At 46.3% G+C, this 12167-nt stretch overlaps 1 protein-coding gene across 1 annotated transcript in view; it reads left to right on the top strand.

Annotated features, from left to right (window-relative positions):
- Positions 1-12167, top strand: part of TPH2 (tryptophan hydroxylase 2) — a 96205-nt gene that overhangs the window by 3318 nt on the left and 80720 nt on the right. Inside the window, exons 3-5 of the mRNA XM_008155543.3 lie at positions 1790-1973; positions 2084-2184; positions 6951-7018. Of these exons, the coding sequence (XP_008153765.1) occupies positions 1790-1973; positions 2084-2184; positions 6951-7018 (353 nt within the window). The remainder of the gene's footprint in view (positions 1-1789; positions 1974-2083; positions 2185-6950; positions 7019-12167) is intronic.

The following is a 12167-nucleotide window of genomic DNA, read 5'->3' as shown; positions in this document are numbered from 1 at the left end:
TCTCTTTGATGACTGTAGAGGGGGAATTAGCAGCCCGATTTGGCAAATATTTCCTTGTTCTCTTTTGACCTTGGAGAAAGGATCAGGCACCATAAACAGTTGTAATGGAAATCTGGGGAAATATTTTACACATAATTATATCATCCAGCACTGTCTGCATACAGTGCCCAATGGCAGGGCAATTCAATTAGACAGCTGGGTGCAGTGGAGAAAACCCTGGAGAAGGAGTTAGCAACCCTGCGTTTTCACTTGGCCATCGGCTAGTCATGGGGTCTTAGCTAAACCACTTAACCCCTATGGACCTCAGTTCCCTTGTCTAAAAATACCTGCTCGGCTTCAAGCGGAGGACATTAAAAGTCCAAAGGGACACAATCTGCGTGAAGACTCTTGAACTTTGAACTTCATATTAGTCTCACTTTTATCATCGGCCAGTTTAGAAAATGTGGCATTAGCGCAAAGGTTAATCGAAACAGAATCATGGCATTTCGTTTCCTAGTCGCAGGAAACGAAACTACTATAAAGTAGTTTCTTTATACCGAGGAGGATGCTGTTTGATTGTCACTGGAAACCACCTCTCCTGCTCCTGTGCTGAGGATTCTGAGACCGCCCAGGACCCTGCAGGGAATCCTGCTGATAATCAGAGTGTGCCATCCGGAGCGATGGGGAGGGGCCTGCTTGTTTGGGGGTGGGTTAGGGTGAGAGGAGAACTTAAGTCTTCAGTTAACTCAGGGGAAAGGAAGACTACATCCCCGGGGAAATTTAAACCTGAGGTTCAAGTATTAAATTGCTGCCATCACTCAAACACCTTATTGTAAGGAGACTTTTACTCCTGGAATCCATCACGGGGTGGTGATTTCAACAAAACATTCTCGTATGGAGCTAGCCTGGAGGTTGCTGAGAGAACAGGTCCTAAGTGGGCCCGTTTAGGGTACTTGTTTGTTTGCAGTTTGGTTTCTCTTGGCCTTCAGGGAGCCACACTTGGCTGCCTTTCTTCCTTTTCTTTCCCTACCACATGGGCTACACTTCGGCCCATGTTTCCCAAACTTCAGTCATTTCATAACACCGTCCCCGTTTCTGCCTCTTGTACTATTTACTTATTTTTTTCAAAGATTATTTTATTTCTAATCATTATAAAGTTTATTTTTAAACTTTAAATTACAATGGAAACTTCATACCACTATAAAACGAGGGTTTTGAGTTTTAGTCATGTTTTTTGGAAGCATGTGAAAGTAGAAATATAAATCTGGGGATTATATAACTTAATTCCCCTCCCGCTCCCCAAATAACCAGTGGGATGTGGACTGCTCTGGGAAATGCTGACGTTTGTAATTGTATAGGGCCCTTTATATTAATGTCCCCCTCTTTATTATTGATTTCAGAGAGGAGGGAGAGGGAGAGAGAGATAAAAACATCAATGATGAGAGAGAATCATTGATTGGCTGCCTCCTGCACGCACCAGACTGGGGATCGAGCCTGAAACCCTGACCGGGAATCGAACTGTGACCTCCCAGTTCATAGGTCAACCTTCAACCACTGAGTCATGCCAGCTAGGCCCCTCTTTTTTTTTTTTTTTTAATGAGACAGGAAAAGTGATTACAGTCTCTATTCCTATTAATAGAAACACTGGAGGAAAACATTGCCATGTTTTCATTAACCGAAGAGGGAGGAGAATGCCTTTTCTTCCTTTGTGGGCAGTGGGTGCCTTGTTTAAAGCTGAAGGAGAGTAGCTGGTGGCATTCCTTTCATTAGGCCTGGAGGTGACTCAGAGGTGTTGCTTATATCCCCACAGGAAAAACATGTCAACATGGTTCATATTGAGTCCAGAAAATCCCGGCGAAGAAGTTCAGAGGTGGAGATCTTTGTGGACTTCGAGTGTGGCAAAACAGAATTCAACGAGCTCATTCAGTCGCTGAAATTTCAGACTACAATCCTGACGCTGAATCCGCCGGAGAACATTTGGACAGAGGAAGAAGGCAAGGCCGGTTTTTGCTTGTCGGGTGGTTTTGCAATCTGACAAATGTTGCAAAGGGGAACACACAATCTGTGAGCTAACGTTTTTGATCCTGCACTGTGTTTTCAACAGAGCTAGAGGATGTGCCCTGGTTCCCCCGGAAGATCTCTGAATTGGACAAATGCTCTCACAGAGTGCTCATGTATGGTTCTGAGCTCGATGCTGATCACCCAGTAAGTGTCCAGTAAAGTCCATTCCGCACGCGCTCTCCCAGTTCCACCCATGTGCCAGGCACTGTGCCATGTTCTGTGCTGTCAATGCTGTATTGTAGAGCAATTTATTATTTATTCCCCGTAACTGCGAGCAGACTTTTAGATGAGAAAGCTTCCCTGTAAATATGCGTTGGCTGGAAGCAGGTTAGAAAGATGGCATTTCCACAAAGCATTCATTTTTTAGAGGGTTGGACAGAGGCGGAGATTCTAAACCTGGGAGATTATTTCTGTAGAATTAGACAGCCTGAAATATACTTGCAGATGGTGACCCTTGGAAGAATGACGAACTGAAATTGATCACTCTTTGGGGAAACTAGGGAGGACTTGGCATTATGGGGCTCAGTGAGAGCATAAAATTCTCCTTGCTATTTTCCTTGACTGGAGGTAGTTAGGAGTAGAGCAATGGAGTGGACTTCAGTCTCAATGGAAAGGCAGAGGGCATTAGAATGAGGCTGTGATGGAAGACGCACCTCTTTCCACATCCGCCCGGAATCTATTTACCACCATCTCTCCCCTACGCCAATAAAAATGACCACCTTGAAAGAAATATGATACGTAGGTAAGCATTTCCCATTATTCCCTCCCTCCGCCTTTACATTCGTTTTTATTTAACACAAGAGACCGGGAACTTCTTTATGGCCAGAATGAAGTACAGTTAATAGTCTGGGAGAAATAAGCAATGTCCTCATTCGTTACAATCATGTTTTCCCCCGGTGCCCCTTGTCTATAAACAGGCAGATAAAAGGGCGAAACCCAAGCAGATCGGTCATGCTTACAAGAGTGTTTGTGGTCTGAGGGTAATGGCTTATAGATATTCATTTTATTTAAGTGGAGGAAGTCTGGAAATCTGATAGTGGGACTACATGCAGAGGTTCTCGTGTGGTCCCGGGACCAGCTGCATCAGGAGCTGGTGGTAACAAGCCCACACTCAAGTCTGAGTGCTCTGCTTTGAAGAAAACAATGACAACTTCAACAAGAGGAAGATTTTCAATCAAACCGGTTTGAGTTACTGTAGACCAATTCAAACTAACCCATAACATATCGTTCAGACAAATGGTCAAACAGATCTAATTCAATTGCATTATTTGCATTTTCCCCCCAAAAAAGTTGAATTCACTAAAACACAGAGTGTCATATTTGCCATCATAGCCTGACGTTTCAGGATAATTCACAGTAATTCACAGGTAAGACTCCTGAACATTAGAAAAACACTCAAAAGTGCCTTCAGCCATCATCCATTTGTCATCTTCCCCTTCCCCACCTCCAGAGGAGTCAGAATTAGCACAGAGGTTTGGTTTAAGAGGTTAGCAGTGAGATCACTGCCCAGACACCAGCTGTTAACTTGCACGATGACCTTGGGCAAGTCTCCCTACCTCTGTGTCTCAAATTCCTTATGTAAAAGTGGAAATAAAATTCTTATTGACCTCAAAGGGGCATTTGAAAAGCATAGTTAATAAAATAAGTGGAAAGCATTTTGGCGAGTAAATACCCAATTCCAGGAATGGAAGTGCCGTATTAAATCATCCAGATCAACGCCTGGGCAGTAAAGGATTTCTTGGTAACCTCTCTCCAAATGCTCCCCTCAGTCTAGTTTGAAAATTACTTACCTGGAGAAAGGGGGTGGGGGGTCAATCCTTTTGATGGAACAACCACAGGAACCACTGACCTTGCTGTGAAAAAATGTATTCAATACTCAGTGTACATTGTCTTGTGCTTAATTTTGTTCCATTATCCCTAATTACACCCACCTTATGATGCCTTTTCTTATTTTCTTTACAGCCACTTTAAATAATTGCAAGTAGTTAGCAACCTCCTACCTCACTCATTTTTTAAAAACCATACATGTTTCTTTTATAAGCACACCAAATGTTCATTGTGCACAATTTGATATTGGTAAGTTGGTGTTTTTTATGTTATTATTTGATGAGGACAGAAATGTTGTCCAAGGCCTTTTTGTGCTTCAGAAGAATCCCAGTTCTGAGAGGGTTATTGCACGAAGATGGGCCCCCTAGAGCTGGGATGGCTCAGAATGGGCTGGGAATGTAAGAGTCAGCCGCGGAGGTGCCCCGGAAAGGGTTAACTATGTATCTAGGCCAGGGCCTCCCAAATGCTAATGGACAAACAAGTCACCTGGAATATCTTCTCAAAATGCTGATGGGGGTCCCGACATTCTAGAGAGGGTCCTAGCATTTCCAGGACCACACTCTGAGTAGCAAGGATCTAGACTGGTTCAAGGTCCTCCCATAAGGTGCTTGTTCATGAGCGCTAACGTTTGAGAACAAATGTCCTAGCTCCGTGCTTCTCAGCCTAGCTTTCCATTCAAATCATCTGCGGGGAATTAAAAAACAGACTCAAGCCAGGCCCTCATTTCAGGGTGCTTAAATCAGAACGCCTGGGAATGCGCCTGGGGTTTGCGTAGTTATTTAAAGCTCCCCGGTGACTCTGAAATCCCACCAGGCCTGACTTATGTGGGACAGCTCCTTGAGTGCCAGCGTCCCGTGAGCTGAGCTCTTCGGGCCGCCAGCCTGGCTTCAGTTTCCCTGGGCTGAAACTGAGAGAGGAAGGGTGGGTTGTCCAGCAGCTATTTCCGGGTGCTAGGGTTGCCAGATTTAGCACATAAGTATATATAGGCTGCTCATTTACATTTTCCTTTCAAGTAAACAACGAATAATTGTTTCTTAGAAGAATGCCCCAAATATTGTATGTGTCCTGTGTCTGTATTTTATCTGGTACCCTTGCCCCTGGCCTCAGTCCCGAGTGTTGGAATGCTGTGTCTCTGATCCCCAGGGTAGCCAGCATCCCCGTTTTATTTTGCGGGCCCAGGATTCAGTCCCGGAAGCTGTAGACTGCCCACACGTTCATGTAATCACCGCCACCCTGGGCTAATGAGGCGTGATGAGTGAATCACTCTCCGCATGCCTGGAAAAGGTGCAGGTGTTTGCTGAGGAGAGACCATTGAGAGTCTTCAGGAAGCCCAGCAGATTATGATGCTGTTACCATGGTGTCCGGTTTGGCAGGAACTGGGGAACAGATGCTGTGCTTTTCACACGACTCTCTTCCTTTTGTCCTGGCCTGCTTTCTTTTTGAGTAACAAAGGTGCTTGGGTCTCTTCAGTTTCGCCCTCCCAGGTTGCCTGGCGTTCCCAGTGAGTGCTGAAACTCGCCCTCTCTAGCAGGATCACACATCCCCTCTGCAGCAGGAGTTGTCTTTTTAGGTCCCAGATCCCTTTGTGACTGTGGTAACTCTGGTCACGAAATTTTGTATACACTCGTTTTAAGGCTCCCCACGCCTGCCTATGAGCCCGTTTAAAAACTCCCAAATCTTAGCAAGAGGAAGAAAGTGCTGGCTTCCAGGGCAGGAAGCTTCATGGCTGTAGGGTGTCTGGGTGATCGCAGGGCCCTCATCTCCCTCCCCACTGGGAACTCTCTTGTGCTTCCCGAGAGAAAGGCTGTTGGTGATTGAAGCTCATCATTTCTGTCCAGCAGAGTCCTGGGAAGGTTTCTGGCCTGAAGGCCAGTTCTTCAGCCAGGAGAGATAATGCAACAGTTTTCTATGAGTTTGAGTTACTGTTGAACAGCCCACCTTGCAGAAGTTGCAGCAGAGGGCGGCTGGGCCTGTGTGGGCTGTGTGGGCTGTATTGGGCCTGTGTGGGCCCGTGTGGGCCCGTGTGGGCCGTGTGGGCCCGTGTGGGCCGTGTGGGCCCGTGTGGGCCCGTGTGGGCCCGTGTGGGCCCGTGTGGGCCCGTGTGGGCCCGTGTGGGCCGTGTGGGCCCGTGTGGGCCCGTGTGGGCCTGTGGCAGCTCCCCTCTCAGACCCGTGATCTCACTGGCCTGTCCATCTTGCCTGGCCTCCCTTCTCAGAGTGGCCACTGCTTCCTGCTTATCTTTTGGGGCTGCATCAATAGAAAGTTAAATAGAAATAATTCCTTCTGGGCTCCCAGCACTTTGAAGAAACACCCTCTGAAGAGGAAGAAAATGGAAAGTCTATTGACAAGAGGAGAGATTTTTGAGTAAAACCAGAAGTCCTCTCAGAAGGATTCCACTTGACTGAAGAATGACAGGCAGGCTGTTTAATTTCCCAGGTGTTATGACAATGAATAAAAGTCTTGAAGTTGCTAAAAACTCATCAGACTCCTGGGGACTCAGGGTGGAATGGAGCGGACTCGCTCTCCTGTGCATGAATCCCTTAAAATTGGTTTTGCATCATGTGGCTGTACTTAGAAGATACAGCAAAACCTCTTTAATTCATGCTAATTTGGGGATTTGATAATTATTGTGAATGAATGAGTTTTAAATAAATGAACATTTATTGATATTTACACAAAGAAATTAAATTTAGGTTAACTTACTGAATAATCAGGTTAAAGGGACCTGTTTTAATGGAAAGGATAATATTAATTTATGATGAAGATCAATTACATGCAAATGAAAACCAAAAGATATAGCCCACAGTATCAATTTGCTTAACTAAGCCATTCTGCCCACTTAGTGGAAAGGTAAACTTTAGCCTGAATTCCCACACATCCCAAATTAGAACAGTCCCGGGTTAATGAGGTTTTACTGTTGTAAGCTCAGTTTGCTTCTGCCTGTGTCATGAAGATGTCATGCAAGGATACACATTTCCATTTGAATTGAGTAGTCAGTCAGCACCACAGCAATTTCCTTTGAGGCCTTCTGCAGCTCACTTTTTGGCTTTCTGTTAAATAACGTCATCTCTCTTCTGTTTAAGGGATTTAAGGACAATGTCTATCGACAGAGAAGAAAGTATTTTGTGGATGTGGCCATGAGTTATAAATAGTAAGTACCCGTGTAACTGTTTTCTGCAACTTGTCACTGGCTGGTTAGAAAAGCACACGCTGTGTTAAACAGACCCACCTTCTCTTCGCTGTGACTTTTCCGAAGGCAGATCTGAACCGTTTTAAACACTCACCAACTCTGTGGGCATTAAATACCAACACTGATGCTTGACATCTGGGCACCACTGTGAAAGAATGAGACCGTTGGGCCCCATGCCAAGTGCTACATTTTCACCATTGTGTTCGCAGCTCCACGAAGGAGCCACTTTTGTCCACTCTGCAGGGCCCAGAAACTGTGTTTTCATTTTGCTTTTGATTTGAGTTTTTCGTAACCTCCCTCGATGTCTAGCGGCCCCAGTGAAAGGAGGGAATTCAGCAAGAATGGCGAAAGGGCTCATGTGAGCAGCCGTAATGGAAAGAGATATGTTTGCTTTGTGCGGAAAGGGAAACTTCCTGGAAATTGGAGAGTTTCAGACCCAATCCTGGTTCAGGGTGGGAAGGAAATGAAAGAACCTAAGGATTGGGGTGAGGACCGTGCACTGTGCATGGTATTAGATGGCCGTGACAGGGTACTGCGACAGGCGATGATGTAGGGTGTTGACTGCAGGCCATGTCTAGAAAAATGGAGTAAACCTTAGGCCTCACACCAATAAAACTTGTAGCCCATCATGGTGCTGCCTTTACTTTGTCTGGTATGTGATCAGCTACATAAATCTTGTCATCAGGACAAAATATAAATCCGTACCTGGCAGGAAAGATTCTTTCTTACTCTAGTTGAGACGAGGTGAGAAACTAAACTGTCCTGTGGGGCAAGTTTGTCCTTGGTGAGAATTTAGGACATTACATGTGTTATACAAGGTATCTGTTTCCTTCCCACCCTCCCTCCCTGCCTGCCTCCCTGCCATCCTCCTCCCTGCCATCCTCCTTCCTTCCTTCCTTCCTTCCTTCCTTCCTTCCTTCCTTTCCTTCCTTCCTTCCTTCCTTCTTTCTTTCTTCCTTTCTTCCTTTCTTCCTTTCTTCTTTCATTTTAAGAAATATAACACACAGGTGCTTAAGACAAAAATGAGAGGATATCATATCACACACAGGGCCAGTCATCTGATTGGGCCAGTCATTTGCTCATTTCTAATTTCCCTGGATGCTCTGGTGCTCTTCCTTTCCTCTTACCAAACCCCCTGCATCCTTCATTCTTCCTCTACTATGTTTCTAATCCTGAAAACCAGGACTACTGGGCACATGCTTTTCCACATGTGTCTTCTCCATTCTCATCTCTTCTGTTCTACGCAGCTCCTTGACCCTTTTGAAACTACTGTGACTTTCTACCCCCTCACAATGTCAGTGTGCTGATGGCTTGTCCAGGCTCAAGCCCAACCTCCTGCCCCCTTAAATCCTCAGCACCATACTCTCTAACTTTGTCTTCCAGTGTTTCCCCGGCAGGTTGCCAAGACAGCACGCTGATGGCCATGCTCACTTTTTCACATCAGGCCCTGATCAGTGGTTGTGAGTGTTAAGATGAGCTCCCTGCCTAGCCGGCATGGCTCAGTGGTTGAGCATTGACCTGTGAACCAGGAGGTCACCGGTTCGATTCCCAGTAGGGGCACATGTCTAGATTTCAGGCAGGATCCCCAGTGTGGGGTGTGCAGGAGGCAGTTAATCAATGATTCTCCTCATCATTGATGTTTCTGTCTCTCCCTCTTCCTTCCTCTCTGAAATCAATAAAAAAATATAAAAAAAGAAAAAAGAAAAAAATGAACTCCCCTTGGTTCACAGACCCTGCCTGTGGAATCAGGCCATGCCTGCAGAGGTGGGTCCTTAGAAAGGGGTGGGCAGCCCTGACTGGTTTGGCTCAGTGGATAGAGCGTCGGCCTGCGGACTGAAGGGTCCCACGTTCGATTCCGGTCAAGGGCATGTACATTGGTTGCGGGCACATCCCCAGTAGGAGGTGTACAGGAGGCAGCTGATCGATGTTTCTCTCATCGATGTTTCTAACTCTCTATCCCTCTCCCTTCCTCTCTCTGTAAAAAATCAATAAAATATATTTAAAAAGAAAGAAGAAAAAAAAAAGAAAGGGGTGAGCAGGACATGCCTTTGGGACCTGTGGGGACATGGCAGAGCCTTTTCCTTTAGATAAAAGATAGATACAAATGTATTTCATATGCAGTATATTATATATACTGTGGTATATAAAGGATTTTGTTAGCATAGTGATCAAGGAGCTAGCTCAAATGTCATTTATTTCTTCTTGACAGAGCCCAAGGTGGACGAAGGCGAGCTGGTATTGTGATAACACTAATAGAATTGATATATATGAGTCAACCAGTTTTAAGAAGCATTGCTATGGGGAGTCCTTTGGTGTTAAAGGAAACGTGTTTATATAGAGAGGAGAGGAAATGGGCATATAGTAGAAACGATGGAGGGCGAGGCTCTTAAAGTTTTCACATGTTTGCATTTGCCAGTTTCCCTTAGTGCAAGAGGGACACGGAGATGTGGTGTCTATGGGAAACAAGTCAAAACTGGAGGCTGGAAATGGTGGAGATTTTATACGAAGGGGGGCTGGCTGGGGCCCGAGGGAGCTGCAGTGTTCCAGGGTGCGGCCCCAGTTTGCAGAGTGGGGCTGTGCTTAGGGTCCAGGCCTGATTCTCCGTAACTGAAGGTTCAGGCGGCCGAGGTAGGCAGGACACCAGCAAGTCATCATTTTACAGGGAGAAACTCCTCTCCTAGGTCTCACGCAGGCTCCCTGTGGTCATGACGCCAGAGAGGCCAAATTATAACCTGCAGGCTATTTTGTGGCGATACAGCCAAAGCGGAGGCTATTGAAGAGAGTTTGGGGCCCAAGACCGTTGCAGCCCTCTCCCCTGGACAATGCTGAGTCAGCCTGAGTGCCCAGAATAACATGATGGAAACCTGGGCCACCGGAGCCAGGCTGTCTGGGGCTTGAGTCCTGCCTCCACGGCTTCCTCCTGGGGAGACCACCATCACCGTGCCCCAGTTGCTTCATCGGGGAAGAGTCTCTAACAATAGAACCCACCTCTCGGGGCTGTTGTAAGGACTAGGAAAGAGAACCCACGGCTGTGCTTTGCACAGTGCCCAGCACGTGATTTGTGACCATAACTGTCAGTTATTATGACAGCCTCCCCTTTCCCTGTGCACAGACTGTCTTCAGTTTCCAGGTGACCTATTGTTTAATTCTTTAGCTGTGTTAACACCGTTGTTTTTGCTGCCACCTTAACAAACACTGCAGTTCATGTGTCCCTGGAAGTAATCCCGGGAGGAAAACTCCTTCGGTTTCCCACTTAAAGGCTGTTGTATGTACCGATGCATTTTGTGGTGACCAACATCCTTCTCTGTGGAGAGATTTCATAGCAATTACGTTCCCATTTGTGTGTGTGTGTCGGGGGGGAAGCTGCAGATACGGATAACAGATCGCCAGTTGCCTCGGGTGCTTCTTGTTGTGGACAGAGTGAGGAAGGTGACCAGGGAGGGCTTCAATCAGGGACTTGTGGGACGTAGAGAGAAAGAGGTCATTGCTTAGTGTCCGTCACGCCATCACTGCCGTGGCTTCTGCGTGTATGACTTTGAGGATGGATAAGGGCTAGCCATTTGTGTGTGTGTAAATACATGTGTGTTTCTGTGCAAATACGTGTGTGTTTGCAAGCTGAGGGCAAGGCTCAGTCAGGCTTGCGTTCTGGTGCTGGTGGGGGTGGGGCACAGGTACGCGCGAGTCCCTCGTGGGGCCTGGGTCATCGTCTCCAGCTTGCCACGCGGTAAGCGAGGTTTGCTTTTATTTGACAAAAAATAAAGCTACAGTTTCTGGTTGAAATAGATCTTTTTCTAGTGCTAATGGCTTTCTGAGTGAGCAAAGGAAAAAGATGTCAATACAATAATTACTTAAAATAAGCGCGTTTGAGTGGCTTCTTGGCCGAGAGCTGTGATCTGATTTCCAAGCCAAAGCTTGAACCACAGGTCTGAGAAGCAGATCATCTGAAATTGGGTGGTGCTGAAAACACCTATCGCGTGGGGTCCCTGCAAACATAGTTTGGTGATAAAATTAGAGACCATTCTGACATGGGGAGACGAATTTAATTTCCTGTTGATAGTTCGTTAAGGCTTTCAGGACCCGGAGAAGTCAAATATATGGTCGGAAATCTAGGCAAAGACGGAGCAGAGATGGCTTGGGGGTGCCGCAGGGATTGGCAGGATGTCGTCTGAGGGGTGCACAGGGAAGGGGAAGGAAGAGATATGAAGTACCGAATAATATCTATTGAAACATGGCCAGGAAGCCCTCTGGGGCATTTGTGTTGAATACTATATTTTCTGTGATAGTCTTGAAAGGATAAAGCAGGGGGGAGAATCAACACATGCAGAGGAAAATGAAACAATTCCACTCTATGATGAGAAAACAGCAGGCTCGAAGTCTGTATAACCATGAGCCTGAGAGAGGAGAGGGCCCGGGGACCGTGTCAGCACACTGAGAATTGTCGATAGGTGCCACTCAGGTGCCTTCCTGATTGACAGCGCTGCCGAGAAACATGATTGATTACCCAGAGGCCCGCTGCCGCCTGCAGGCATGCCTGAGCGCTGCGGCCACGAGTGTCAGGAAGACCTAACTGCCTCACCAATAACAGGGAGGAAGCATTCATTAGTGCAAATAGCAGTCTCCATAGAAGACCTGAGAATGAAGGTCCTGGAATGACAGGGCACTGTTTTAACATCATGGGTAATGGATGCGGGTCACAGCCTGTCCTCCCCAGCCCAAAGAAAAGAAATTCTAGTGTAAACAAGCACAGAGGACCCCGGGATGAGATATGTGAAGCGCATACAGACCTGCAGTCACTGGCAATGGCAGTGCGTGGGGGGCAGACGGCATGTGGAGGAAGGGAAAATGATGACTGTGCTGTTGTAGCTATAAGGTTTGTGTGATACTCTCCAGGTTTCTGTCATTGGCACCTCCATATGTTAAGCTTGACATTAGCTTTCCTGCATTTCTGTGGGTTTCACAGTTGCTATATTGTTGGAGGAAAAATGAGTAATACCGTTTTTTGTTTTTTGTTTTCCGGTTGACTAGAAATAAACAGATTTTTCTTTGGGGGCTATTATAATGATTATTCCCCAACAATATGCATGCATATTTAATTTAATTGTATTAGTGG

Source organism: Eptesicus fuscus, chromosome 7 (genome assembly GCF_027574615.1).
Source record: "Eptesicus fuscus isolate TK198812 chromosome 7, DD_ASM_mEF_20220401, whole genome shotgun sequence".
Taxonomy (NCBI): domain Eukaryota; kingdom Metazoa; phylum Chordata; class Mammalia; order Chiroptera; family Vespertilionidae; genus Eptesicus; species Eptesicus fuscus.
This window is presented reverse-complemented; position numbering and strand designations above follow the sequence as displayed.